Consider the following 26,213-nt stretch of genomic DNA (forward strand, 5'->3'; position numbering starts at 1 on the left):
TGTCCCCAGCTCCTTCACCGATTGGTCGGGCTGGCTGTCGCTCAAGTCTATAAGCACCAATCAGCTATCGGGGCCGGCTGTCGGCGGCGTGGCGGGCCGGGGTTGCCCGGGTCGCAGTTGCCGCTGTGGTGGAACGCGGTGTGTCCCGAACAGCGCAGCACCCGCGGCTGCTGAACAGAAACCACACTTTGTTCTGTACGCGGCCACTTCGGCAGCTCTCTACTCTTTCCGCTCCGTGGATATCCGTGCCGATGGAGCGGCAGCGGGAATGCTCCTCTGCCTCCCGGCTCGGATCCCCCGGCGCTCCCAAGGGCACCGCCAGGCCCCTGGGTTATCGCGGCCTTTCTGCATCGCTCCGCGTCCGTCCCGCCCCGCTCCCCGCGGGCCCCGCGCTCCCTCCAGAGGAGGTGCTGAGAGCCAGGGTGCGGCATCAGAGGCCGAGCCTGAGGTAACTGGGCGATAATTCAGCCTAGATGTCTGTCCAGTGCTTTAGTTCTCCACCAGATGGAAGCCAAGACCCATCTCTAATCCCAGGGTTTCTCTATGGCTCTGGCTGAGTACGGCACGCTCGCTACTGTTTGGTACAAACCATAGAGACGCTTGTGATGAGCTGTCGCCTTTCTTTTCACACTAGTGCCTCTTTTTTACCTTGTAACCAGGCTGCTTTATTAACACAGCTATCCTGTGGAGCTGCCGATCAAACGCAGGGCTCTCCCCAAGCCCACATCACAAATTCCCAGTTTGCCTTCAGCGTTTATTTCCCTTGCCCTGACAAATCAGCGTCTCACATTCTGCCATTCCCCCTACAAGTTAATACAAGTAACAATTACTCCTGACTCACGGCTGATACTGAAACCAGCTGCATGACATTTAAGGCAAAAGGCTTTCCCTGTATTCCTTCACAGCAAACATAAGGTGATGGGATACACAAAAATATATATTAATGCAGATAGGTATCAGTTGCCTGTGATGGTTTGATTCATTATTGGAAATAAATTCTGCAGGATTTCTGCAAAAAGTATTAGGCTTCTCCATGTATGCAGTATCAGGCAGGGTAGAATTCCCAACTCTCTTCTTCAGACTGCCTTGTAGCTACTTGCTGGCTTGTTCTGTGAAAACCAATTCTGCCCATCCTAGCTTGAAGGGCGTGGAATGCACTTGTATTCTTTAAAGAAGCCAATCTGACCTGACCAGAACACAACAAAACACAATTATATATTGGGTAAGAAAGGGAAATGTCTTTTTTTGCTAGGGAAAAAAAAAAAAAAAAGAATAAATGAAAGAAAAGAATGAAATTCCATTTCTGCTAAATCAATTTTCTTTTATCAGGGAGCTGCTGAGCTGACTAATCATTATTTGCATTGAGGTACTAAGTTATATCTGCACAGCTCAAAATCTGATGTGGATTTTTTTTTTTTTTTTATTTTATTGCTAGTTACACAAGTTGCCCTAAAACTTGCTTTTTCTACAATTGGAACACAACACTATGCATTTATTGGCCAAATAGTCCTTCTCTTCACTGTTTTAAAACTACACAGTGATTCCAGATTGCTGGGTTCAAAGACCATCACCATGTCAAAGAAAGATCAATGTAGTTTGATGTATTTTTAAAGCATTAGAAAGATTCCTAATGCAAGAAACACAATTGACACAAGCTCTCTGGCCACACCCAATGAGTACATTTCTCTTTATTTTGCAGTTTCAGGGGTTTAGATACAACAACCACAGTCCCAGCACTACACAAATCACACTCCCAGGACAAGATCACACACACACCCAGAACACATCACAGTAGAGATTCCCAAAAGTGACAAACAGAGGGATCTAAGCCTTTAGCACAATGAGCTCAAACCACTCCAAAAGAGTTGCATTTTTGTCCAGAATTTTGTGCTTTTCTTCTTAGAGCTATTACACTTTGAGACACAACAGAAGGAAATTACAAAAGCACTCACTGGTGTCATGATCCAGCACATTACAGGGCAGTGGGCAGGCACTCTACTCCCATTCTTGACATCAGGAAGTCCCCTCAGAGGAGATCACAGACCAAAGATAAAGCCATAAAACTTTCCAGAATTTTCCCCTTCAGACAGCCAACTTCTCTCCATACTTAGTTTAAAAATTTTGCCTCCCTTCAAAGCATGATGCCACAAAAAGTTCACAGAATAACAGGATGTCTTTGCCATGTTTCATTTCCAGTTGTGTTTTATTAGTCACTCTTACTTTTCTTAAATTATACTTTGTGCTTGAATCAGAACCCAGAAAATCTAGCCCCCCCCACACCCATCTAGAATAAGATTTAAAAAATAAATCAACAACAAAATGCAGAAATGAAATCTAACAATATTGGCACAAATACCTGCCAACACTCACATTTTGGCTTCTGATATTTTTATCTCTCTGAGACAGTGCTATTCCCTGTCTTACATAGTTTTGCCTCCAACTAAGCATTCAGCAGCCACCTCCCCTTCTCCTTCATCCTGCAAGACATCCACCAGCAAGCAGCTGACAAGAGAAGACCCAGACTTGGAGAGGTAAAACTACAGGATGGGAAAGGCTGCAGGACAGTCACATTCTGGGGAGAGAGGACTGGAGACAGGAATGTGCCAAACACAGCAACATCCCCAGCGCTCTGCAAGCTGTGCTGGAGAAGTTTGGAGGCAAGTGCAGGCCCTGGAAGGGCTCTTATTTGTTCACTCAGCACCAGCCAAAGCACAGGGAAGGAAATACCTTGCAGGGATGGCTGCAAGGCCTCCTCCTCCCCAGCCTGGCAGCTTTGATTCCTCCCTATGTTTTTCATCTGTTTAGAGACTTGACACAAAATCCAGCCCCCCTTACTCTTCACACTCTGGAGGACCTCACACTATCAGACAGAAATGCTCTGCTTTCTGCTCCATCCTACAGAAAAGCTGAGCTCCATGTCTGAAGGACAGCAACGATTCTCAAAATATCTGGGGATTGATTTTTTTAGAAAATTTGTTTATGTTTAATACAAAAGCATATTCTTGCTTTATAAGAGATTTTCCCCTTTCTTCTCTTAGACCTGATCCCTTCTAATTGGTTTTTGTGCTTCCTGCTGTTCTTGACAAAAACACTGTTTCTGCAATAGAGGAATTTATAATTAAAAAATGCAACATTCTCTGTAGAAATAACATTTGCATCACTACACAATTATTATTCTTCAGTGTAACTCACATTCACACGAGGTGCACTTACAATATTTTTTCAGATTATTAAATTATTGAATGAGGAAATATATAATATTAACACTCCAGCACATTAAACAAACATACCAGTTTCCTACAACAGACACTTCTGCCTCTGAACTACATGATAATGCACCACCACAAATGAAAAGATAAAATTTAATCGGGGAGAAGGACATTTCTCAGTGTGAAAGGTTACTAGCAAGAGCAGTTCTGCTGTGAAGGGGGAGGGTTGTCTGTGAGCCGCATGCTCCTTCCAGAAGTGCCCCTGGAATTGTCTGATTCTATGCTCTCCGACATCTTTTCACAGATTATATCCACGAGACGCTCAAACACCTGCCTCACGTTGATGTTTTCTTTGGCACTGGCTTCAAAATAGTCAAAACCTGGGAAAAAAGTGAACAAAAATTATCAACTGAGATGGATGATCATGATGGTTTTTAAAACACCTTTTATTTCAGGATTTACCTTAGGAAAACAAGACATCAGATGGTCCTTAAAGTCAGTTGATTCCCAGAATCTCAGAACAGTGAGCAGAAATACTTTTAAAAGTTATCAAGCTTCATTAAGAGTGAAAAGGATAAATGGATCCTTCCCTGGTAAGCACATCTGTAGATAAGGGTAAACCCAGGGTGAGTCAATTCTGCCCCTTTCATCAGTGCAGGTCCCCTGGGCTGCAGCTGGTGGCCAGCAAGGTGTGGGGAACCTCCTTGGGCTCCTCACAGCCCTGCCAAAGGCCAAGCTCTACCAACCCCTGCTCCCCTCTGGCAAAGGTAGAGGCCGGAACGAGAAGATTGGGATTGCTTTCCTTCTGCTGACCAACTTCTGTGCTCAAAAGCAAAATGCTCCTTGACTCTTTAAGCACTGACCTTTTCTGATTAAAAAAACCAGACCAGTAAGGCTGGAGTTACAGCAAGGAGGGGATGGCACCAGCTCCTCCTGCTGCTTCCCACTGCCACCCGGGGCTAGGGGAGAAGCAGCCTCTGACAGACAGCCAGGCCCTGCCTCAGCAGCAGAAATGCCCTGAACTGTGAAGCATTTCCTTATCTCCCTCACCCCAGAGGCCTTGAGGGCCAACCAGGCTGTTGCTTCTGTTGGGTTATTAAATTGCCAGCAGCGAGAGCTGAGGCACCACAGAGAATTCATTTTGCAATAAGCTCCGTTCTGTTGTGCTTCATTCTGGGGATATTCTGCATTCCATCAGTTTCATTTGATTCTGCCACAAACAAAGAGAACATTTGTCTTAACTGATTAGTCTGCCACCACTGGCAGGCTGAGTCACCTCAGTGTGTGGGATAAGTAGGTACTCACCCCATTTGGACCCTTTTTAAGGTTCATGGGACAAGGGGTAAAGTGATGGTGATGTTTGCCTTGTTAGCAAACAGGGAGGGCTGCCCTGCATCAGACAAGGGTTCTGTCTGCCACACTTGCTGTTTTGATGATGAATAAAAATGTATATAAAAAGCATAGGAAATCAGAAAATTTCACTTAGGTATCTGCTAGCCCAACATTGGCTTAGGTTCTGCTAAACTAATCTGTTTTGGTTCAGTTCACATTCAGGCTAATAACAATTTCTTAATCTGATTAGGGAATTATTTCAATTATGTTAATGTCACTATGCAAACTTAGATAAATATGCTGAGGGATAACCTTTATGTGAATCATTATGATGCACATTAGCACTTCAAGCAGTCAATAGCCAATTAGATCCCTCCCACAAACTAACAAAATAATTTCATATAATGCTGTACATATTAGCATAGTAACTATAAGGAAAAACTGATAAAATCAGATCTATTTAAAAAGATCAGCTCTTTCAAAAAGAGTGTTTAGGAAGCTGGGAGGTTACAGAAGAACAAAGCTGGGACAGCACTTCCCAAAGGCTGTTGGGCTGCTCTCTCCAGGGTGAACTGGACAAGCACCAGGTTGGGGCAGCACTGGGGATTCTTCTGCAAAACAGTTTCCTATTGATGGAATCAGTTGCTATGGTAACTCTCAGTGTGTGTGTTTTGAAGTGTCCCACACGTAAAGGATTCAGATTCTAGCTACCAAATTTGTATTGAAACAAGCAGACAAATTTTGGGAGGAGAAAAAAACCACTGGAAGTCCAAATTGGAGTGGGAGTTCAAATTAAACTCTCTATTTGCTGCTACACTGGTCTGGACAAAATTTCAATCACTAGCAGTGTAATTATTCCTGTGAAACAGGTGAACACACATGCATCCAAAACCTTTCTGAGAGTCTGCAAGCCATGAACCAAGTTTATTTACATTCATATTTTTCAAAAGCAAATTAAATTCTGGTGGGTAAAAAAGATTTTGCAAACTAACCATATCTTTGTTTGCTTTTCCAATCCTACATGTAAAGATTTACTCTTACAATAGTAACAATGGGTCTAATTTCATATTGACTTGTTATTTGTTTAGCATGGCAGTGCCTCAAGGCTCCAGCCATAAATGGGACCCCTTTGTGTGTGCCAAATGTAGAATTTACACTTTCAAGGCCACACTTTAAACTAGACCAGTGTATGCAGTGTGTCCTGGAACTCCAGTACCCTGAATTGAACAGTTTATTATGCACCCTCCAATTTCTGTTTAACACTTGAAGACAACACAGGATTTTATGAATTGAGGAAGATGGCAATTCCTTGGGGTCTGGTAAGAACCTCTGCTCTTACAAGCTAGACATTTATGCCCACTGTAAGGATCTCCACTATTACCTGAATGAAAATTTAACAGGATTTACTTGTTACTTTGAATTCTTTAACAGAAGACAACAGTGTGGTTAAATTTTAACACAGAGCCCTGATTTCATATTAAAAATATCTCATATGATATAATAGATAATGAAAAGTGATAAATAAATTATAAAGTCATATGAGTTTACTTTGCTCTTCATTATAAAATTTTCATTGCAATCACAGCTTCCTCTCAATGGAAACTGTTTTGCTTTTTCTATCCCACATCAATAACATAATGTCATTTTCTTACCTGAATAGAGAAGCTTAGTACATTTTTAAAATATATTTTACTCAATTCTTCAGTTCTGATATATAAACTTCTTTCTTTTTCATAGTTTAGTTAAAAAAAAAAAAACCTTCAATAAAAATCAATGTTTGAATTGATTTCTAATGAGTACATGGTACTTGGAGACCCAGACACAGAATTATGTTTATGAAAGTTTTTTCTCTTTTTGTTCTGCTGAGGTAATAAAAGCTTTTCTCTTCAGATAAACTTTATCTATCTTCCACCACTAGGCATCACCGTTATAAACACAGCAACACTACAAGCATTCTTGGCCTAATGAGCACAAAACAAGTCAAATATGAATCTAGAATATATTAACACTTCTTAGTTGTGAAACCATCATTGAAGTATTACTGCTGGAAGGACTTATTACTGTATAAACTGAAAGCAACACAGTAAAAAGAAGCAGAGGAAAAAAGGTGGAAAGAAAAGCTTTCCATGTACCCAGCTGATCTGCCAGATGTTTCCCCTTCTCCACAGGAACAATCCTGTCATCCTCCATGTCACATTTGTTTCCAACCAGGATCACTTGTGCATTGTCCCAGGAGTAAGTCTTGATTTGTGTGGCCCTACAGCAGGTCAAGAGAGATTGTTACATTCCATCAGCTGTGCCAAAATACAATCCTATATTAAATATGAAAACAAGTACCTTTAATGACAATATCAACATCCCCAGACTGTGCTGGTTCAAGGACAAATGACCAGGCTTACACACAAAACAACAATGCAGCCCATTCTATTTTACCACTCCTTAACTTCATGTGACAATAAAGTTTCTTGCTAAGATTTTGCAAGTGTTTTAAAGATCACAGGATCCTGATAAAAAACTGAATCAAGTAATTTTTTTCAGATTAGGGGCAAAAAAGGCTTTTTGTAAAGCTTATTCTCCTTCAGCTCTCATCTGTCAGAGGAACAACAATCAATTACAGCTCTTAAGGATACTGTCCCACAAAGAAAGCTGTAGATGCACACTTCATGTTGGACTTACAATTTCATATATAAGACAGAACAACAATAATTCTCTTGTTTTCTACAGCATGTTTTGCTGTAGAGTTTTAGTTTTTAACACCACAAGAACAGATGGAACCATCAACTTGTCTTTGCTCAAACAGGAAAACCTAATGGAGACTAAAAATCACATAGAAACATGGAAAGAACTGCGAAAGAGAAACAGAAATGTACAAAATTGGGAAGACAGGAGATCAAAGCAAAGCTCTGTGAGCTAATACTTGAACCCAGCAGGACTAAAGGATACCTGAGGCAGGAAAGAGCAGCTGCAATGGCAGACCAGCACTAACTTCAGTGGCACAGGGATGTAGTGCATGGGAACTTGGGCACTCAGGTGAACTTGGAGCCTCTAAAGCTTTCTCTGACTCATGTGCTGAAATGGGAGTGGAGCTCACTATGGATCCTAGGACTCTGACCTTACATTTATTCTTTTTAGAGTTTTTTCCATGACAAAACAGAAATTTTTTTTGCATATCCTGAGGGGTCAGTTCTCTCCCACCACCCTTGGTATCCCAGAGGTGTCCCAGAGCCAGCAGCACATTATTAGCTCGGTAGCATTCACTTTCATCCATCTTTTCAGACCCACACAACCTATTTTATCTTCACCAAGTCAGCTCTATCTTTGAAGGCTCCCTCCTCCCCAAGGGTAATTAGGCTGCACTGCCAGAAGCCATCTACTCCTCTCCTCCATCTTCCACTCCCTAACTCACCTTCCCACTCTTTGCCCCAGCTCACCACCACTCCAGGCAGGACACTACAGTTTCAGGCAAATTTGCCACTTCCCAGAAGAGCCAGAAGTCCACTCAAACTTTTACTTCTGTGTAAGTTTCCTGGAACTCCCTTAACAATAAAGCACTTAATTCCTTCTCTTTTGAATTAGCAGCAGCCTCCAGCTCTGATCAACTAAAGACAATTTTAATTAGTCTGAGTTGCTTGCTTGCTTTTTTTCCATGGAAGGCAGCCAGCTATGCTACTCCACAGACAACTGGGAAAAAGAGGTCATTTCACTGTGCAACCTGCCTTGAAGAGGCTGCCTGCTTGGACTGCCCAGGAGAACAGGAACCTCACCCAAGCCCAGACCCAGAGTGCAACATGCAAAAATAAACACTGTGTGCAATGCAGCTTCTTACTCTCCCTGTCCTCCTGGAAAGGCACTCACTCCAATCCAAATTTTAGCTCCTCCAGTCTCACCCTTTTGAGGGTCTCCATGTAGACAAGCCCTGTGAGAGCTAATATGAATCTGGGATGAGTTTCTGTGGGACTCGGGTTTCTCAAGGCTCATCAGAGAAGGGGATAACTACAGAAATCAGCCAAAAGCCAAGGAAGATGAAATCTCCCCAGTCTCCCTCCCTAAGCAATAGGGAAAAATAGTTTTGCCAGGTTCAATTTAAAATAACTAAAAGCAGGCTTCTCTTCTTATTCACAGTTCAGCCTCTGGATTTATTTCAGCCCCTGGCATCACATGGGACACACTGCCAAATTTTAACTATTTAAACAGAATTACTTAGAAAATGAAAAAGACACAAACAGCACAAAGGATCTCCCAGAGAAACACATCCATCTCCTTGTCTTGTACAAATTAGTGGAAAACCTCTTATAGACCAATCTTTATTCTTCTTAGGAATGAAAAACAACCTACCAACTAAAAAAGTTATGAAGAACACATAAAAGAAACCTTGATGCCCATACAAAAAGAAAGGCAGAAAATTTCCAGATGCTTTTGAAAGATAAATGAATAAATACAAGGCTTGTGTGGTGGAGCTGCACACTGGGAGAAACATTTCTGTGACACAATAAAATACTGTGCCTTGTTTGTGCTGAATTCCCCAAATTAACCATAAAGCACAAACTTTGTGCTTCATGCTTAGAAGAGAAATAGTCTCAGGTTTACAGTTACGTGGAGATATCAACAACCCAGTGCAGGTTAAAGATAAATAATGCTGATGATTTGTGAACCCAGCTGACACTTGTATCTAAGTTAAATTTTACCATTTTTTATTTCCCTTCTATGAAATTGTCTAGATTGTCCAAAGCAGAGCTTCCATAATATTTTCTATTTACTTTACAGTTTCAAGTACTGAGTATATTTTAGTTCCACTGCAGTTTCAAATGAGGTATAAATAACTGATTTATCCACACACAAAACTATCAACCCAACATCAAATAACAGCTATCAAGAAATACTAAAAAAAAATCTAGAAACTGAGCTGAAAGCTATGAAAACTCATTTAACTCTTTCTCTCACACTACAGGAAATATATATTCAAAGGAAATAAATACTTATTTTCAAATATCAGTTAAAACCAGTCTTTGTGTTTGCCTATTTATATTTTTTCTTGTAAAATAACCTGACTGAACTCTTGCCACACTGCAGTAAGGAAAATCACTTAGGTTTAATATTTTAAGGTTTCTCATACAATGTGCTGTACATTTTCAAGTGAAAAAGAGAACAAGTCATATTCCAGGTATCCACAAATGCATTTAAATTATGTCTCTTTCTCAGTGGTTCTAAGATCATCATCATCAATTGGGGTGATTCATGTGAATGAAGGAAAGACTCTGCTTTGCATTCATATTTTACTTGGGGAGTTTGTTTAAATACCTGCTATACAGCCATGATGCTCTCACTCAGGAAAGTGCCTTTACTTGGTTTAGGAGAGGTCTGAGTGACACCAAGCAAACCAGGAGCCTCTTCAGGACAGCCCCCTCATAAGAAGAGTGAGGGTAAAAGATCTCCCAGAAAAGAAATCATTTGGCAGACTGGGAGGAATATTCTCATTTCCCTTGTGGATAGGTGAGGCCCCATCAGAAGGCTGTTAAAACAGTCACATGCCAATGAAGCAGAGATGGAGATAAAAGAGCTCAAGCAGTAGACACCTTAATTTTCTGTGGAGAGTACAGCTCCTGACTGAAGACCATATCCAGTGTAATAAGATTTTTTAATCATAAGTGTATTATGCAGAGTGGTGGAGGGAAAACACAAAAAAAAACCCCAAAAAACAAAACCAAAAAAATCTTACTTGCTATGCTAGAAAATGGCAGACATCAATAGAGCAGCACCAGCCAAAAGCTTTTTTTCTCCATTTCTTGTGCCTTTGGAAGTTTAGGAAGCAGACTGGGGTAAGATCATCTCCCAGCTACAATAGCCACTAGAGGACTCTGCTGGCCCAGAGATGCTGGCTTGGCTGTAGCCCTCATCTCTCTGTTGGACAAGCTTCATGAAGGATGGAAATGGTCCTTTTTATCCATCTCACTACCTCATTTGGGCTCAGAACCTTAAGGCTGGTTGGAAAGATTCCTGACATACAGAGGAAAAACACCCTGATGGTTCACCTCTGTCCTTTGGCTGACAAGGTGCTCTTAGCAAAGATATTCCTGCAGCTCCCGCAGCACAGGAAGATGTGAAGTCAAACAGACAGAGCTGACCTTTCCCAGTTCTTATTCTCACACCAGTGCCTTTGAAGGAACAGACCTTAGACTGCTTCCAACATAAAGCTTCAGGTTAAACTTCACCTGTGCAAACTTTAAAATAGTAGCAGCTCAGAGATGGAGACTTGGTAATACTTTGCTAATGTATGACTGGTAAGTAAAACTTAGTAGAGCAGGACCAACAGACAGACAGGTAGATTAACTGCATGGTCATATGGATCTTGTTTCATCACGGAAACAAGCTGGAAATATTTATAGTTTAGTGAAAGATATTGCCCCAGCTCACATGCCTGCACTCGTATGGAAAACATCCCTGTGCAGACACTTGCAGAAAAAGCTTCATCTGAACTTGGTGAGCAAAACTTGATGGATGAAACTGGTTTTGGCAAAACCTTTGGGTTTGTGTTTCTACCAAGAAAAGAATGTATTCCTCAAGGACAAGGTGCTGAAGGGCTGCTCAGGATGGGGCTGCAGTTAATTTGGTGTTATGGTATTGGGGATGGGGGGGTGAAATGGAGACTGTATCTTGAATGTGACCTTCATGACCAACTGCTTTAGTGATTAGAGAGAACAAAAACTGGGCAGCTTTGGAGGAAAGACAAATCACCTGAAACAGCAAACCACATTGTTGCAGCTTTTGAGTTACAGCCTGGCTTAGGGGACACAGAATAGGTGTTCTGCAGAAAGCCAGGCTGAGCCAGATGCTGTGAGCCAGTGCCACAGCCAGGATGTCACTGAGATCACTGCAAACCAGTCTGACTCAGGAGACCACATTAACCACTGCACTGCCCTTCTTCACACAGTGACCATTCTTATCTGCAGTAATAAGCAACCAGCAAAGCAGCAGAAATGATTGCATGGTATTTGAGTGGAGTCACAGGGCACTACTGAGGAGAAACACAGCCTTTCCCCAAATTCTGACATATGAATTGAACAACCACTGTTAATCTGTATTTTTAGCATCTAGAAATCTCGTAAACCCAAAAAAAGCATTAAAGGATTAATTTCTTCACAATAAATTGAAATTTATTATTTTGTAATTCATAAATACTATAGTATGCTACAATATTTGAATTACAACCTCTTCATTAAAGTGAAGCTGTAGAACTTTTTCTAAGGAACATTTATAAATCAAATTATTAAGGTGAAGAAGAAAGAATATGGTGATGGAGGCTGGGATGTCTCATGTTCTCAATAAATAATTGTGGGGAGAGAATTGGCCAAAATCCAAACAAACCCAACATTAACAACAGTATTTCAGTATTTCCTACCAGTCCTGCACAGCATTGAAGGAGTCTTCACTGGTGATATCATACATGAGGACAAAGCCCATGGCTCCTCGGTAGTAGGCTGTAGTGATGGTCCTGTATCTTTCTTGTCCAGCTGTATCCTGCAACATAAAGGAACATTTAGGCTTTAAGACTTCAGTTCTCAGAAGCAAAAGCTGTAATTAGGTCCTATATCTAAAATAAGTCAAGCACTTTTTGTTATTATACATTTTAAAGTTCTCAGTTGCTCCCAACTGAAATGAACTCTACTTACATTTTAGCATTAATTAGGCTTTTGCATCAACCATGATTTGTTAGATGCATTTTGACACATGTACTATTAAAAAAATACCAAAGATGTCAACCCTTTAATTGCTCTTCTCTGCCTCAGCCCCAATGCAATAATAGAATGTTAGCAGAGTTCACTGAAAGCTGACACTTCAAAGCAGAGGCAAAATAAGGAGTCCAGGAATGTTTCAGGCCAAAAACATTTATATGTTGCAATTTAGTGTCACAGTCAGGAAAATGTCCTTGAGGTAGATGCTGTGGGTGACTCCTTTCTTGCCTCAGGTTAGAGACAAAAATTAAAGATTTGATGCAATAAGCATTATTATAAAAAGTGAATTTAATGTGAAATATCCCAATTACAGAGTCTGAGGTGCACATACTAATATGAGGTCAATCAATCCTCTTCTGTTGGTTCATCTTAATTCTGTTTACACATAGAGTTCCTGCAGAGTTCCTCCACCTGCAGTTGTCATTTCTGCATTCAGCTGGGCAGCACAAAGGTGAAACTCTGGCATATGCAACAGAAGAATTTTGGAAGACTTGTGACAGCTAGAAAACATGTCAACTACCATCTGTTGGATGCCAGAAGAACTTTTCCTTTACATTTTGCAAGCCTATTTTTAAACTGAGAAATATTTCTACACCAGAACCTACAACCCAATCCATTCCCTCCAGACCTGCCTTCTGAACCAAGGAGAGAAGTCTTGTGCTGATTGTTTCTCTCACTCTGAAGGTGTCTATCTTTTGAACACATTTCATCCTTTTGGCAAATGGCAGCTCTGTGAAACAGCTGCAGGGAGGCAAAAGGCTTTGCCTTCAAAGTGTGTGCTCAGTATGAGGTGTCAACTTATAGTTGCTCTGATGAGTTAGTTCTAAAATGAACCATCCTTCAGTCCCTCAAAACCCAGACTGAAGAAAGCATTGCTGCCACTGGCTTAAAATGTGATTAAAATTCTAAAGAAGAAGACCCAAAAGGACTTAACAACCATGTAACTGGTGGAAGAGTGAAATAAATCCACATAGGGCGCTCTTGCAGGAGTAGAGATCAGACACAGCACATCACCACATCCCCAGGAGAGAGACAGTGGGGGGGAAACTCAGCCTTAAAATCATCCTGCCCATCATTCCCATACTTGCAGCTTTGTTTTTGCTGCATGCAAGAGACAGAGTTGGCCCTTGCAGAACACGGAGCAGCCAGTCTGTGGCCGCCTGTTGTTCTGCACCAGAACATCACAGAGCCTCTCTGCAGGATGACAGCAGTTGTAAATAAGCTCCCTACAGCTTGCTTAAAAAGTCTCTGCTATTGCACTACTGTGAGACTATCCACAGCTGTAACATGCTGTGAATTTCCCAGTGGAGAGGCTGTGCAGCAGGAATCTTGCTGCTTTTCCACCAGTTCACTGGGAAAATATGTGATTTTTTTCCCCTTAAACTTGTGCGTTTGTTTCAAGACAGAGTAGATCAAGACGAGTAGACCTGTAGTTTGTTTCAAGACATTGGCTGATCACGATGAACCATTGCACACTGGATGAGGAACTGGTCTGTTCCCTCCTGACCAACAGATCAGAGGTGGGAATATCAGGATGAGGTGGGCTCCACCCTGCAGCCTGAGTGACCATTTCTCTCCCTGCCAGTGATAAACTCATCACAGAGCACTCTCATATTCACTGACACCACATCCCCCCTAAGCTGCTGAACGGCTAAACCAGCTATGACAACTAGATCCTAACTATATTTCTTCAAGCAAGGAAGGTCTCAGCAGTAATAGTATTGTTCCTTTATTCAGAGAGATGATAGCTGATTTTTGCTTTTTAGCCTGATTTCCTAAAGACATGAGGCTTATTAAAACATCAGTCTCCACACAGACACTCTTGATCAAATCTGGCTGAGGGAACATGTGCTCAAATGTTTTTACATATGCCACAAAAAGCAGTTGGTGAGGTGAAGAGAGCATACCTTAGCTGTGAAAAAAGTTGAAGTTCGATGATTATCTTTTCCAAACACCAAAGGATTCACATGAGAGAGGCCAGCTTTGTGTCTCACTAGGAGAAGGCCCTAAATCAGTAACTTCAGAGATTCTGCAACCAACAAAACCAAACAAATCCATAGGAAGTCAGGATTCTCCACTTCTCATGCTCACAGCATTACTGTTTGATACCTGCATTCACAGGTTCATCTGCCTTCCAAATCTCACCTCTTATTTTCTCCTCTGTGTTTAACCAGTGCTCACTCTGGCTTAGGGCATGAGGCTGTGACCAGGCAGTCAGTGACTGCAAGATGCATTGTCAAGTTACATGCAGAATAATTTGGAAAGAAGTTAAATTTGACAATGGCCCAGAGCAAAGACTCAGCTCTGGGGACATACATGCAGGCTGCCCTGGGAAGAAGCCTCAAGGGACACACAGGGTGACTTCCAAAATCTGTCCTGATACCACCTCAGTGCCCCAGCTCACTGAGGAATTGGACTGAAAAAGTCAAATTGTGCTATTGCCTGAAAGCTCTGGAATTTAGTAAATCTGATTTACTTGTCTCAGTATAATGTCTGTGATCCCCCTGTGCATGGGGATGTGCATTAGTGAGAGATGGGGCTGCAGGAGGTACAGAACCCCAAGGGATGTATGTGTTTGCTCAGTCATAACCTGTCCTATGTGGGCAGTGCACTTAAATCATTAGAAAGCTAAGTTACATATTCACTGGGTGTGAATCGTGTGCCTGCTTTCTCAGACTATCAGAGGGAGTGTGTGTAAGGGAAATGCATCCTGTATCTCATAGTATATAAAGATTGTTCATACCCTTGCCCTGGTAGCCATGTGCTACAACAGAGAGATGTGATTCATCTCTTCCTGAGCCACTGATGGCTTCCTCACTCTGTTTTACTGTACAGGTACAAAGCATGTCATCTTCCTCAAGCTTTATAGTGGCATTTCTCCAACTGAATTGTTGTACTATCACCCTGAAATTACTTTTTTCCTCAGGTTACATTACCTTCTTAGACAGCGACAAACTGGCTTACTTTTCTTGACTCACACCATGAGAGCTTAAGTGCACATGCCAACAGATGCCTCAGCATAAATAAAAATAAAACAAACTGCAAAATCTGAGCTCACTTTCTTCAGCATTTATAACAGTTGTCCTTCCCTCAGCTTAAAAGACCACAAGCCTCAGGTAATTTGTCATTTCAGGTTTTTAAGTTCGAGTTGTTTACCTTATGAAGGAAAAAACAACTGACAGAAACTGCTCCCCGCCCCACCAAGTTATTTGCAAGATTTTCAGGTAGACCACAAACTCATTAGGAGACAAGTACATGAGGCACAGGCAGGGATCAGCAGAAAGGTGATGTAGCACTAATTAACAGTCTAGCCAAATGCCTGGGTGGAATAGCCTGAGCCCCAGCATCCAGAAACCTGCCAGGCTGTCCCTGAAGAGAAATCAGAGAGCTTGGCTGTAAGCAGGCACAGGAGGGTCTCTGTGAGGTGTATTTACACCAGTGTGCTACCAGCTCTGTTCTTCTGCAGCCTGTGCTTTATGCAAACAATTAAAAACACCCACAGGACCACTAGTGGGTAGCTTGAAACAAAAATTTGAAGGTTTTGCATTAATAAGCAATGAAAATTCAGTGTTTATCAGAGAAGAAAAAGACCTAAATGCATTTGCATTGTGTGCAGATGCCCTCTAGTTTCAAGATCCATCATGCAAACATTCACAATAGAAGTACCATCAGCTTTTCTTAAATTTACCTGGCTGTCTCAGCAGAAACTGCAAGGTACTAGGTAACAAAGGAAACATATTTGAGTTTTTAAATAATGACAGATGCTCTTTGCTGCAGGTATGAAAACTCACAATCCCTGATTCTGAACCATCCTTCTAGTGAAGATTTCCAGCCACTAATTCTTTGTTCCAAATAAAATGTCACTGAAACATCCAATCTGTACTGAATTTAATCCCCTTAGCACCATGACTTTTACTAGCAGTGTATGTGACAAATAACCTCTAAAGTAATAAACATTTCAATTATTTTAAAGGATTATGGTGTGATTTCCATGGTTTTTGGTATTTTTAAAGAATAATATGAAAGAATGAGTTGCTTGTCGTCCAGCTACTGGCAACATCTACAAGCTGCATGTACTTGGCATCATCCTTCCTTAGGCTGCTCAGAGCCAGAACAGAGGCTACATCCTCCCCAATAACCAGCACCCACCACAATATGGGGCTTCATCAGATCTGGTGAAGAAAAGGCTTCTTCTTCCCTGCTGTTATATGTCACTGTTAAATGTCACGTTGTAACACCTACATTATGACATTTTGCACCTTGTTTGGGGTTTGGTCAGCCCTGGAGACAGGATAATCCACTTGCCAGCCCCGTGGTTATAGGGGGATGTTACATTCTCACACACACACCCCCCTCCTTTGCAAAAGTAGACTTTGGAGTGGCCATCAAGAATCAGAAAAACAAAAGTCACCTTGGGAAAGGGGAAAAAAACAACCCACCCACCAGGTACCAGAAGAGAAAGGGACCTTGGGCAGACGAGGATGTGTCATTAATAAGAGAACGTTAACATTTAAGCTTAGTGTTTCCTGCTGGCAGCTAGAAATAGGAACAAACAGGCAAGCAGGATGAGTCACTGGTTAAGACACGGAAAAGATGTGATGTCATGAAAAACCTGTGAAGATTCAATTGCTGCCAGGAGCAAAATAACACCTGGTTCCTTCAGAACTCAGCTCTGATCAAAATGCTTCAGTTCAACAGATCATATTAGGCATTTTCTTTTTGCTCTCTTATTGAGTGCTCCCACTGCCCAAGAGCCACTGGAACCTACTCAGACACATTCAGCTACCTTGAGAGACATTTCATTTCAGCAACATGCAGGAAAACATTTCTGATGTGAAAAAGACCCAATACAAAACCCCTGCCTTTTTTGATAAAATGCTCTACCCTTGCTAAGTGCTTTTTAAACATTTCCCCATTATGGCTATCTTCACTTCTACTCTTTAGAAGCAGTAAAACCAGCAGCCTTGGATAATTTCAGTGCTTAGCAATTGCAGGAATTTCCCCTTTCCTATCCTACATAACTTACCCTGTACAGAAAGTTCTACCACCTTGTTCTCTCTAACATTCTCACACTAACTGCTCACAACAGAGAGGAAGAAATTTTTTGGAAAGAGACTTTTAATGCATGCACAGTCTTCAAGAGCTCACCAGTCACCAGAGGCCTCAGTCATGCCCAACACATAGGCTTTTGAAGTTGTTCCCTCTAACTCAGTAGCTAAGTATCTCTCCAGGTAAGGCACTGCACTTACTTTTCAAAGTACTTTTGTAAAATAAGCTTATGGACAAGCACAAAAAGCTACTGTAGACTGACTAATTCACCATTAAAATATTTCTGGCGGTAGGCAAGCTCCTGCTCTTTTACCTTTTCTCAGCAACTCCACACCAAATAAGACAAAAAGTGAATCTGAAAATGCAACAGGGTGCATTTGCTCAGCAGAATATAATTCCCACACCAAAATAAGGCCAAGGTACTGTGATTGACACTACTGCTCATGACCTGCTAAGATGTTAAAAATGTTATTTCCATTTTCCCAGGTGCCTTGAGATTGTAGTGAAGATTAGCATCAGTTGCCCTTCCTGATCTGTCAGAGGGTAAGGAGGACTGGAACAGGACTGGCTTGCCTATAAACCCTATCTGCTCTTCTCATCTTTATGTAGGCTGAGTTTTTCTGTTAAAGTATTTAAAAGACACTGTCTGCAAAGGTGAAATCACATAAAGAGATACACACAAAGATTAAGTTCATTGTGCACATTTCTTAAATCTCATAGAATTAAAAAGTCTTATTTTTCATTACTTAGAACTAAGATGAAGATCAGTCTCTATTGTTGATTCTTTCTGATCCAGCTACCTTGATAGGACAATAAAGAAATGGCAGCGATAAAAATCTGTAGCATCCACACCAAACGCCTACTTCAAATTCCATTTCTTTAGCTACAAATAAACAGCAAACAAAGTTCAAGAGGTATATGATGCATTTGAAAGCCCATCCACTGTGGGCAAGTGATAAAACCATCACTGATATGATAAAAAAACCAAACCAAAAACATCTAAGAGGCTGAGATCCCAGAGTAAGTAGCATTTTGGGCAGTGGATGCATTATTATTACAGAATTTGTTGCCAGTTTTGCTAGATCTTTTTAGTTTTCCCAAGTATATCCCTTAATTCTGTTAATCAGCCCCTGCAAGAACATCTGTACAACACACAGATATCTGAGCAGGGTTAGCCACTATAAACATTGTTAATTAGCTGCTGATAAGAAGCTGCTAAATTAATCACAGCAGAGCACTTCAGAAGCAGCACTCACTCCTGAGAATGAGCCAGCGTGGACATCCTTACTGCAGGTCCTGCAGGGCAAGGGATTGATTGCTGTGCTCCAGCCCAGGGCCACAGCAGGTCGGCACAGCTCCTGCTAACCCGGGAGGGGCACAGCAGCACCAAGGGACACCTCATCACCTTCTGAATCGGCTGCCAAAAGAACAAGCGCACAGCCCGTGAGGAGGGAGCCAAGTGATACACCCTACAAATCTGCCCGGATTCGGCAGCCTGGCTCTTTGATGTCGGAGGGAACAAGGACCTGGGAAGGGAATTAGCATCGCGGTGCCGTGGGGCTCCCTCCCCCTTGACGCAGGCGAACGGAGCAAATCCCCGCACCGAGAGCAGCCAGAGGCAGGCAGACATCCCGGAGCCGGTCCCGGCTGAGCGAGTGCCATGGTAACCAGCGAGGCTCGGCGCAGGGATGGGCATCGCGCCGGTACCCGGGGATGCTGCCCGGCCCTGGGCAGGACCTTCCTTAACTCATTTAACAAAGCAATTCTTGCCGTGTTTACCAAAATCAATGACTCCGAAAGACCTGTTGCAACCTCTAATTGTAAAGAAAACAACTTGGTACTCTGCTAGGAGCATCCCTCCGAGGGCTGGTTCTTATCAAGGGGCGATTTCATCTTATTTAGGACTGGATTAAGGCTAAATCCGAGCCTCATGCTTCACAAGAACCCCCTAGAGACATTATGTCAAGAGGGTCAATTCCAAGACAAAGTGCTCAGAAATTCTGGGAAGCTGTCTATTATATATTTGAGATTAAAATACCAAATTGAATTACAACCATGAGGCAAGAAAATGTGTTTTAATTTGAAGGGAAGCAGCAAGACAAAAATAAAATAATCAAGCTTAATTTATATAAACCACAACATGTCAATAAAAAGAAAATACGATATTCTTTAAAAGACCTTTAAAATCCCAATGTGTAATTTTTCAAGATTTGGTGGAAATTAAGAGTTGATGAGCAATTTTTCATTTTATTACCTCCCAAATTAGGAAAAAAGCCTGCTGCATTCAGGTGAGCATTAAACAAAAATATGAAGAAGGTTCCAGCATTCAATAAGGCAGAATTAAAGCTTAAAGACAGCAAAATCAAAGAGCAATCTGAACCACATAAACCAGAAGGTAAATAAAAAGGAAAAGAAAAAAGTGCATATCTCACTTCAGTGGACTTAGAAAATGTATTTCAAAATGCTAGAATTAGCAGCAACATAGATTCCTCTCTCTCATGTGTTTTTGTTTGACAGAAATGTGCACATACTTTGAAAAGCAATGTAATAAATAGATTTGATATATTGGTGACATGTTTAAATTCACAAGAAACGTAAAAAAAAAAAATCAAATGAAATTTGAAGCTCTCCAAGTAAACCCACATCTCTGCTAAGAATATAAAGGAAGACTTTCAGCTAAAGAACAGCTATTTTGGAGTAGTCATAAGCATCTTAAAATAGAAGCTTAGAATTGAAGTGCTTTGTCAGCCACAACAGTACATGCGTGATGATGCTCAGTAATAGCACAAGACAAAGAAAATAATATTCTACCATTCACCGTGATGTTTTCTATTATAACCACACAGATAAGACATCAAAAGAGAAGTTTTGTTGTGCAGGCAGCTCCCAAGGCAGCCCAGGCAGCACCTCGGGGCAGAAGTGGTTACAGCTGATTTGTTTCTAGGTGTGAGGTCCTTTTGAGCTCTGTTTTAAGTTCACACACCCTTATGGGGATGCTCCTTTCTCTTTTCCATTTGGAAAGAGAGCCATGACCAAATACTCGTCGACACATGTGTGAGATGTTTTGCTGTTTGGTATTTTTACCATTTTATTTTTAATGACCAATTCATCACCACCTCCCTGCTCCTGCTAAGCCCCAAACTGCCTTTGGCCAGTGGACACATCAAGGGCCCAAGTGGCTCAAACCCCCCTGATGAAAAGCACATCTTCATGTTCATCTTTTCAGAAAGACAGAGGAAAATGACAGCAGATTTCCCAGCTGAAGAAAACATGTTGTTGGCATTATAAAAAAGCAATATGCTGCTCCATGCCTCCAGGTTCACCTGTCCCCAGCCATGCACACCGGCGGGGCTTTGGTCAGGCTCCCAAGCACAGCCCTGTTGCTTTTCCTTAAACACACTCAGTTCAGCTCAAATTTGGGGAGATGCCACTTGGGGATTGATATAAACTAAGTCCTGAAGAATTGTACGATCCTGTCTGCATCCAGTGACCTCAGAAAAGAATCCTGCATATGCAGGGGTCCTGACTTCTCTCAAATGAAACTAAATGTCTAGATAAGAGGAACACAAGACATAGCATTTTCCATGTGATCTCTTTCTCGAAACAGAGACCACAGCCCAAGGAAATCAATCTGTAAAAAAACTCCAAACTGTCTTATTTAAAACTAATAAAAATCCTATGAGCAACAAAAACAGCATGAGATCATATTTGTACAGAACACTAAATGTGTGCAACGCTTTACAGATCAACAAAAATACGGGGGCATCAGCCTTCATTATATTCTACCAATTTTATATTAATATAGCTTCATAAAATAGGGAAACTGCAGCATTACCCAGCAAAGGTCTATCAGCCAATTTGTAATTGAAGCAATCATAGTATCAGGCACAATACAAGCACAAGTTCATGCATTATGCTGCTTCCTGAATCACCCAGGCCCTCTGCCAGCAGAAAATTGAAATCAGACTGGACCCCTGGCTCAGTTTAGCAAAGGGAGCTGAACTACACTCCATTCACTTGCACTTCTGGAAACACCTCCCAGTTTAGGAATGAATTAGTAGTGTTACACTGGGAAAAACACACACTGAAATATTTATCAAATGCAAGCAGCCTCCCTAGCAAGCAGTAACCTCTGGGCAGACTGCTCTGCTTTCATGTGAAGCTGAGCGATGTTTCTGGAGGAAGTGCAACATGTTGATGTTTGGAGCAACACACATTATTTACTGTGGCAAAGATAAAAAGAGGGCTCTTTGGACTTGTTTTTTGTCCCACCCCAGCTCAAATCACTTCTCTGGACTGAAAGGGTGCAAAAGCAAACGTTGGAACAAAGCATAAGTGAGCAGAATTAGATCTGCCAGTGAGCTAAAGACATTTTCACAAAGGGGACATGACTACAGCAACAGCATAACTGCTTCAAAACATTATGAAATTACAATTAAATTAGTTGCACTTTCTGCCTGCTGCTACTTTGCCTTATTTTGACATCAAAGAATTATAACTCAACACAATTTTGGAGGCTTCAGAGCACCAAGGGAAGCTTTGGTATTGGCTATCTGGAGCTTACCCTGGTGCTTTATCCCAAGATTCAGGCAGTGACAATATCTGCCTGTCCTGCAGATTCCTGGTCCTTCAGGGAACAGTTGCTGTTTCACTGCTATGCTCATATCACAAACACCACCAACAGAATAACAGAGTTCAGAGAACAAAATGTATCCCCATTTAAAGCACCAATAATATTAATACAAAGAACTGAAAAGAAAAAACAAGTTTCTCTTCACATGGCACCAAGATCTACTTTATCTGTTTTTCCCAAGGGAAGTAATTTCCCTTGACCACAGCTTTTCTTTACATCTTCCAAGTCAGCTGAAAAGTTTTGAATGCCATAATAATATCCAAAACTGTTTACATGTGTTCTTTTGCTAGTTCTTCATACGGAGCCTGGAGGAGAAGTGGAAGACTTCATCCCTGTCCTACCAGGACAAACTGAGAGGTCCCATAGCTCTCAACCTCAGCCAGGCCTTTTTAGCAAACTGTGTGGTAACATCAGAGCTCATCTCTTGCCAACACCTCCAGCCAAGAGAAGGGAATCCTAAAGTCAAATCCTCAACAAGGAGTCTTTGCAACAGCCAAACAGATCTTTCTGCCAGCCTTCCTGATGCTTAGTGACTAAAAATTTCCTGGATTCTAGCTATCCTCATTAAATAAGGCAAAAGTAAATATGCAGCAAAGTTTCATCCATGTTATGTACTGTTCCTGGAGTCAAACAGTCAGGCAATAACTATTAGATGATAAAGAATAAACACTCTGTTCTAATCTGATACTGTCCTTCCACATCACTAATGATACATCAAATCACCCTGCATTCATTAGGGCAGTTACATCAACAGGCAGCAAATGCTATAAAAAAACTCTTAGATAAGAACAGGCAACATGTTTTCCTCCTTTTAATTAGTGAGCAGGCGAGCTGCAATCTCCTGAAATGAGATGTAAACATAACCAACCTCCACTCATGCCCCCTCTGTAGAGGTGGCATTTTTGTGTGGAAAGAAGAAAAACAGCAGGTATTCAGGGTGCACCTGGCAAACAAAGAGGTTTATCTCTGTGCCCATGAAAGAAAATGGGAGGGATGAAACTGGAAATAGACTGGGACTTTTCTGGAGGGAATGGAATCTGTCACTTCAGGGAAGGAGACACCTCATAACATGTCAAACAAGGGACAAACTGAAATGAGCCAAAAGAACAGCAAAAACGATGATGGGAAGGCTAGCTTATAAACCATTGTAAAGATGAGCTGTATTTGGGTGAGTTAAGTACAAAAATCACCCCAGGATATTACAAGGCTTGTTTCAGAAAAAACAAAGCAAGCAGCTTCCTTGGGCAGGGGACAGGTCTCTTCATCTGTGACAGAGACCAGCAGGTCTTCAGGCAGTCTCTCCTTCAAGCTTGAATGCCTCTAAATCTGCAATCCCCAAGGTACTTAGAAACTGCAGATGATAAAGTGGTATTATCTTTTCACACTCAGTAAGGCCAAAGAACTCCAGTTCATCTCCCTAGGTCTAGGACTTGTACCCATTTCATTATTTAAATTGTTAAGGAGAGGGAAAACACCTCAATTAGTTATTTTGGTAATCATAGACCTCAGCATCTGCTGGTAGGTTGGGGTTTTTTTGGTTGTTGAGGTTCTTGTTTGGCTGATTTTTACATCTTTGTGTAGAGTTTCTTCTGTCCATTCCAGGGGTTTGGCCAAAACCAGCAGCCACAGAGTAACAAAGAACTCTGGTAAAGCTTGAGACATTCAAAGACAAAGATGCACTTGATTCATGCATCCGAGAGACTCAGGTCAGGATTTGATGCTGTGTGACATATGTTCCTAGCATACAACAGCATCCTCCTCTTGGAGCTTTTCCATTCTGTCAGCTTGTGACATAATCTGAATGCTGGACAATTTCATAGCATGGTAATGCAGATTTCAGTGCACAGACTGCACTGAGAATTACAACCAGTCACCACCTCAACATCCATGTGGTTACTAAAAAGCCATTTTGCAGACATACTCAGATACCAGGAGGAATTGATGAAAATACAGTTAATGAAGTATTCCAATGAAAACAGAAACACAATCACAGGCTTCACATTGTGTCCCAATTAGACTCTGCTTAGGTCAAAATTCTCAGGTACTAACAGAATTGTTAAAACAAAGAAAATTAATAACTAAAGGAAAAAAAATCAACTAGGCACAGTAGTAAAAATACTTTTAATTAGCATATTTGATTTGCTGAAGGGATCAAATAGCATCAGAGAGTTCGCAAACGCAATGTTGCAATAAAAAGGAAAACAAGAAATTCAGAAAGAATGTGCTATATTAACTTGATAACTACCAGGGTAAACAGTTTTACAATCTTGTAAGGAAGATTAGGATCACAAGTTACCAGGATACCATTGTTCCTTCCAGCTTCGTGTTTTCAACACAAAATTGAATACTTTAACACAGACCTGTACTTTCCCTGCTGCAAACTCATTCATCCTGTTGTGTGGGAAGCTGCAAAAAACCAGCACAGGACTTCTCAGAATTTCTTTGTTCACAGGAGTCGCCAGCTTGTTATTCATAATTCATTATAGTTCCCACAATCTGAAAGTAAAATAATTTCTGGGCACATTTTTCCAATGTAACTTCAGAGAGAGCATCTGATCCAGATTTTGCTCCCAGGTACGCTGCTGTAGGAGCTGAGGTTTTCTGGGTTTGTCTGAGTTCAACTGAGATTAGCAGCTGATCTTCCATTTCTTCACTTGCTCAACAGTGACAAACCATGCCAGTCACAGAGCAGGCTCCTGTCACTGCAGATGGACAGTGCTGGAGGGGCAGCTCAGAAAAGGAGGAGAGAAAGCTCATCACAGGGTGTTAAAGCAGGGGAGGCAAAGGCACATGCCAAAGCCTTTTGGGAGTCCTGCTGAATCTTTGTGAGAACACTTCTCTCTTCATTGACCTTTGAGCAGCAAGGATTTTCCTCCCAATTACACAGACACCTCCCTACCTCTATGGATTACTTCTGGCCACTTCCAGTGCCATGGATCTACTTCTATCCCCAGCTGTCCAATTTCAGAGATGACCTGAATTTTGGGGGCAAGTGAGAGACAGGCATCTATAGACAGACATGACAAAGTAATTCCAGAACTAGTTAGTGTTCTTCTCAAGGAATGAAGAGTTGATATATAAGAGAAACAAGGGGTGGGGGGAGAAATGCCAGCCTGGAGGTAGCTAATCATTTATACTGAAATACAGATTTGAGATATTACATTGAAATACAGATTGTTTTGGCCACAAAGAATTAGGTTTCACAGGTTCATATACAGAGTATAGTTCATTTGCCTTTACACATCAGCTTACCCACCTGAATGAAGACAGGTGTTAACTGACAAGCTATACCTTCCAAATATCATATACAAACTGCCTCATGGACACATCAAGGCTGTCATCTGCTACATCCAGGAGGAGATACACCCTGCTGTTTGACAGGAGAAGATTAAATACCAGCAAACCTCTTCCTGATCTTAGCAACTGTGCTCACATCCCATGAATCACTCCTGCAAAACACACAGCAAAAGCAGAAAAGCCAGGTTGTGTCATGTACCTAAGGAGAGCACCCTCTTAGCAACAGAGCAACATGTCATATATCAATGGGACTTTCTGCTTCTCAGAGGTGCCATCTCCTCCTCTCACACATCACAGTGCCTAAAGGTGAGAGAACTCCCGAGTCCCAAAGCAGCCTCACTGGCAGTGCTGCCAGCTGTGCTGCCAACAGTGCAACAAGCACTGTGATCACCTTGGAGCTGTTCTGGGACAAAACAACTGCAGTGCTGACATTTGTGGGCTTATCTCACCCGTGAATTCCTTCTCCCTCAGCAATAGTTTTGTGCCCACGCAGAAGGTTTGACCCCACTGCAGAACCTTACAGCAGGGGGAAAAGAAGCATTAGCTCCCCTCCTCCAACTCAGGTTTAATACAGGAGGCTACTGTTTACTTAAAATAAATGTTATTTATATGGCTCACCTTGGTAGCTGCACACAGGCAGTGTGATTACTCAAGTCCTGTGTGAGAAACATCACACAGAGATGGCTGTAAAGCATCCCAGGTTTTTTTCCTCTCCTGCAGCAGCTGTGTCTATAGTGATTATTTGCATAAGTCACTCAGATCAGTTGCTATCAATTACTATGTGGTGGCTTATCATTTAATGTTCTTATATAAATAACATTTTATACCTCCTTGATGAAGTGGGTATTTTTGGCTGGGTGGAAATCACTCTGAGGCTTAGATATCAATCATGTCTGGAGAAGAGCAATGGAGCTGGGGAAGGAGCACAAGTGATGAGGAGCAGTTGAGGGAGCTGCGGGTGTT

At 41.7% G+C, this 26,213-nt stretch overlaps 1 protein-coding gene across 2 annotated transcripts in view; it reads right to left on the reverse strand.

The window, feature by feature from the left end:
- Positions 1-1,658: 1,658 nt before the first annotated feature.
- The window catches only part of RAB3B (RAB3B, member RAS oncogene family), a 50,808-nt gene continuing 26,253 nt past the window's right edge, over positions 1,659-26,213 (reverse strand). For both annotated transcript variants that reach the window (XM_015636857.3, XM_015636856.3), the window contains 3 exons: positions 11,938-12,056; positions 6,674-6,798; positions 1,659-3,589 (listed from right to left, as the gene is read on the reverse strand). In XM_015636857.3, coding sequence (XP_015492343.1) covers positions 3,402-3,589; positions 6,674-6,798; positions 11,938-12,056 — 432 coding nt within the window. In that variant the 3' untranslated portion in view covers positions 1,659-3,401. The remainder of the gene's footprint in view (positions 3,590-6,673; positions 6,799-11,937; positions 12,057-26,213) is intronic.

The sequence above is a fragment of the Parus major genome, chromosome 8, assembly GCF_001522545.3.
Source record: "Parus major isolate Abel chromosome 8, Parus_major1.1, whole genome shotgun sequence".
NCBI classification, from domain to species: Eukaryota; Metazoa; Chordata; class Aves; order Passeriformes; family Paridae; genus Parus; species Parus major.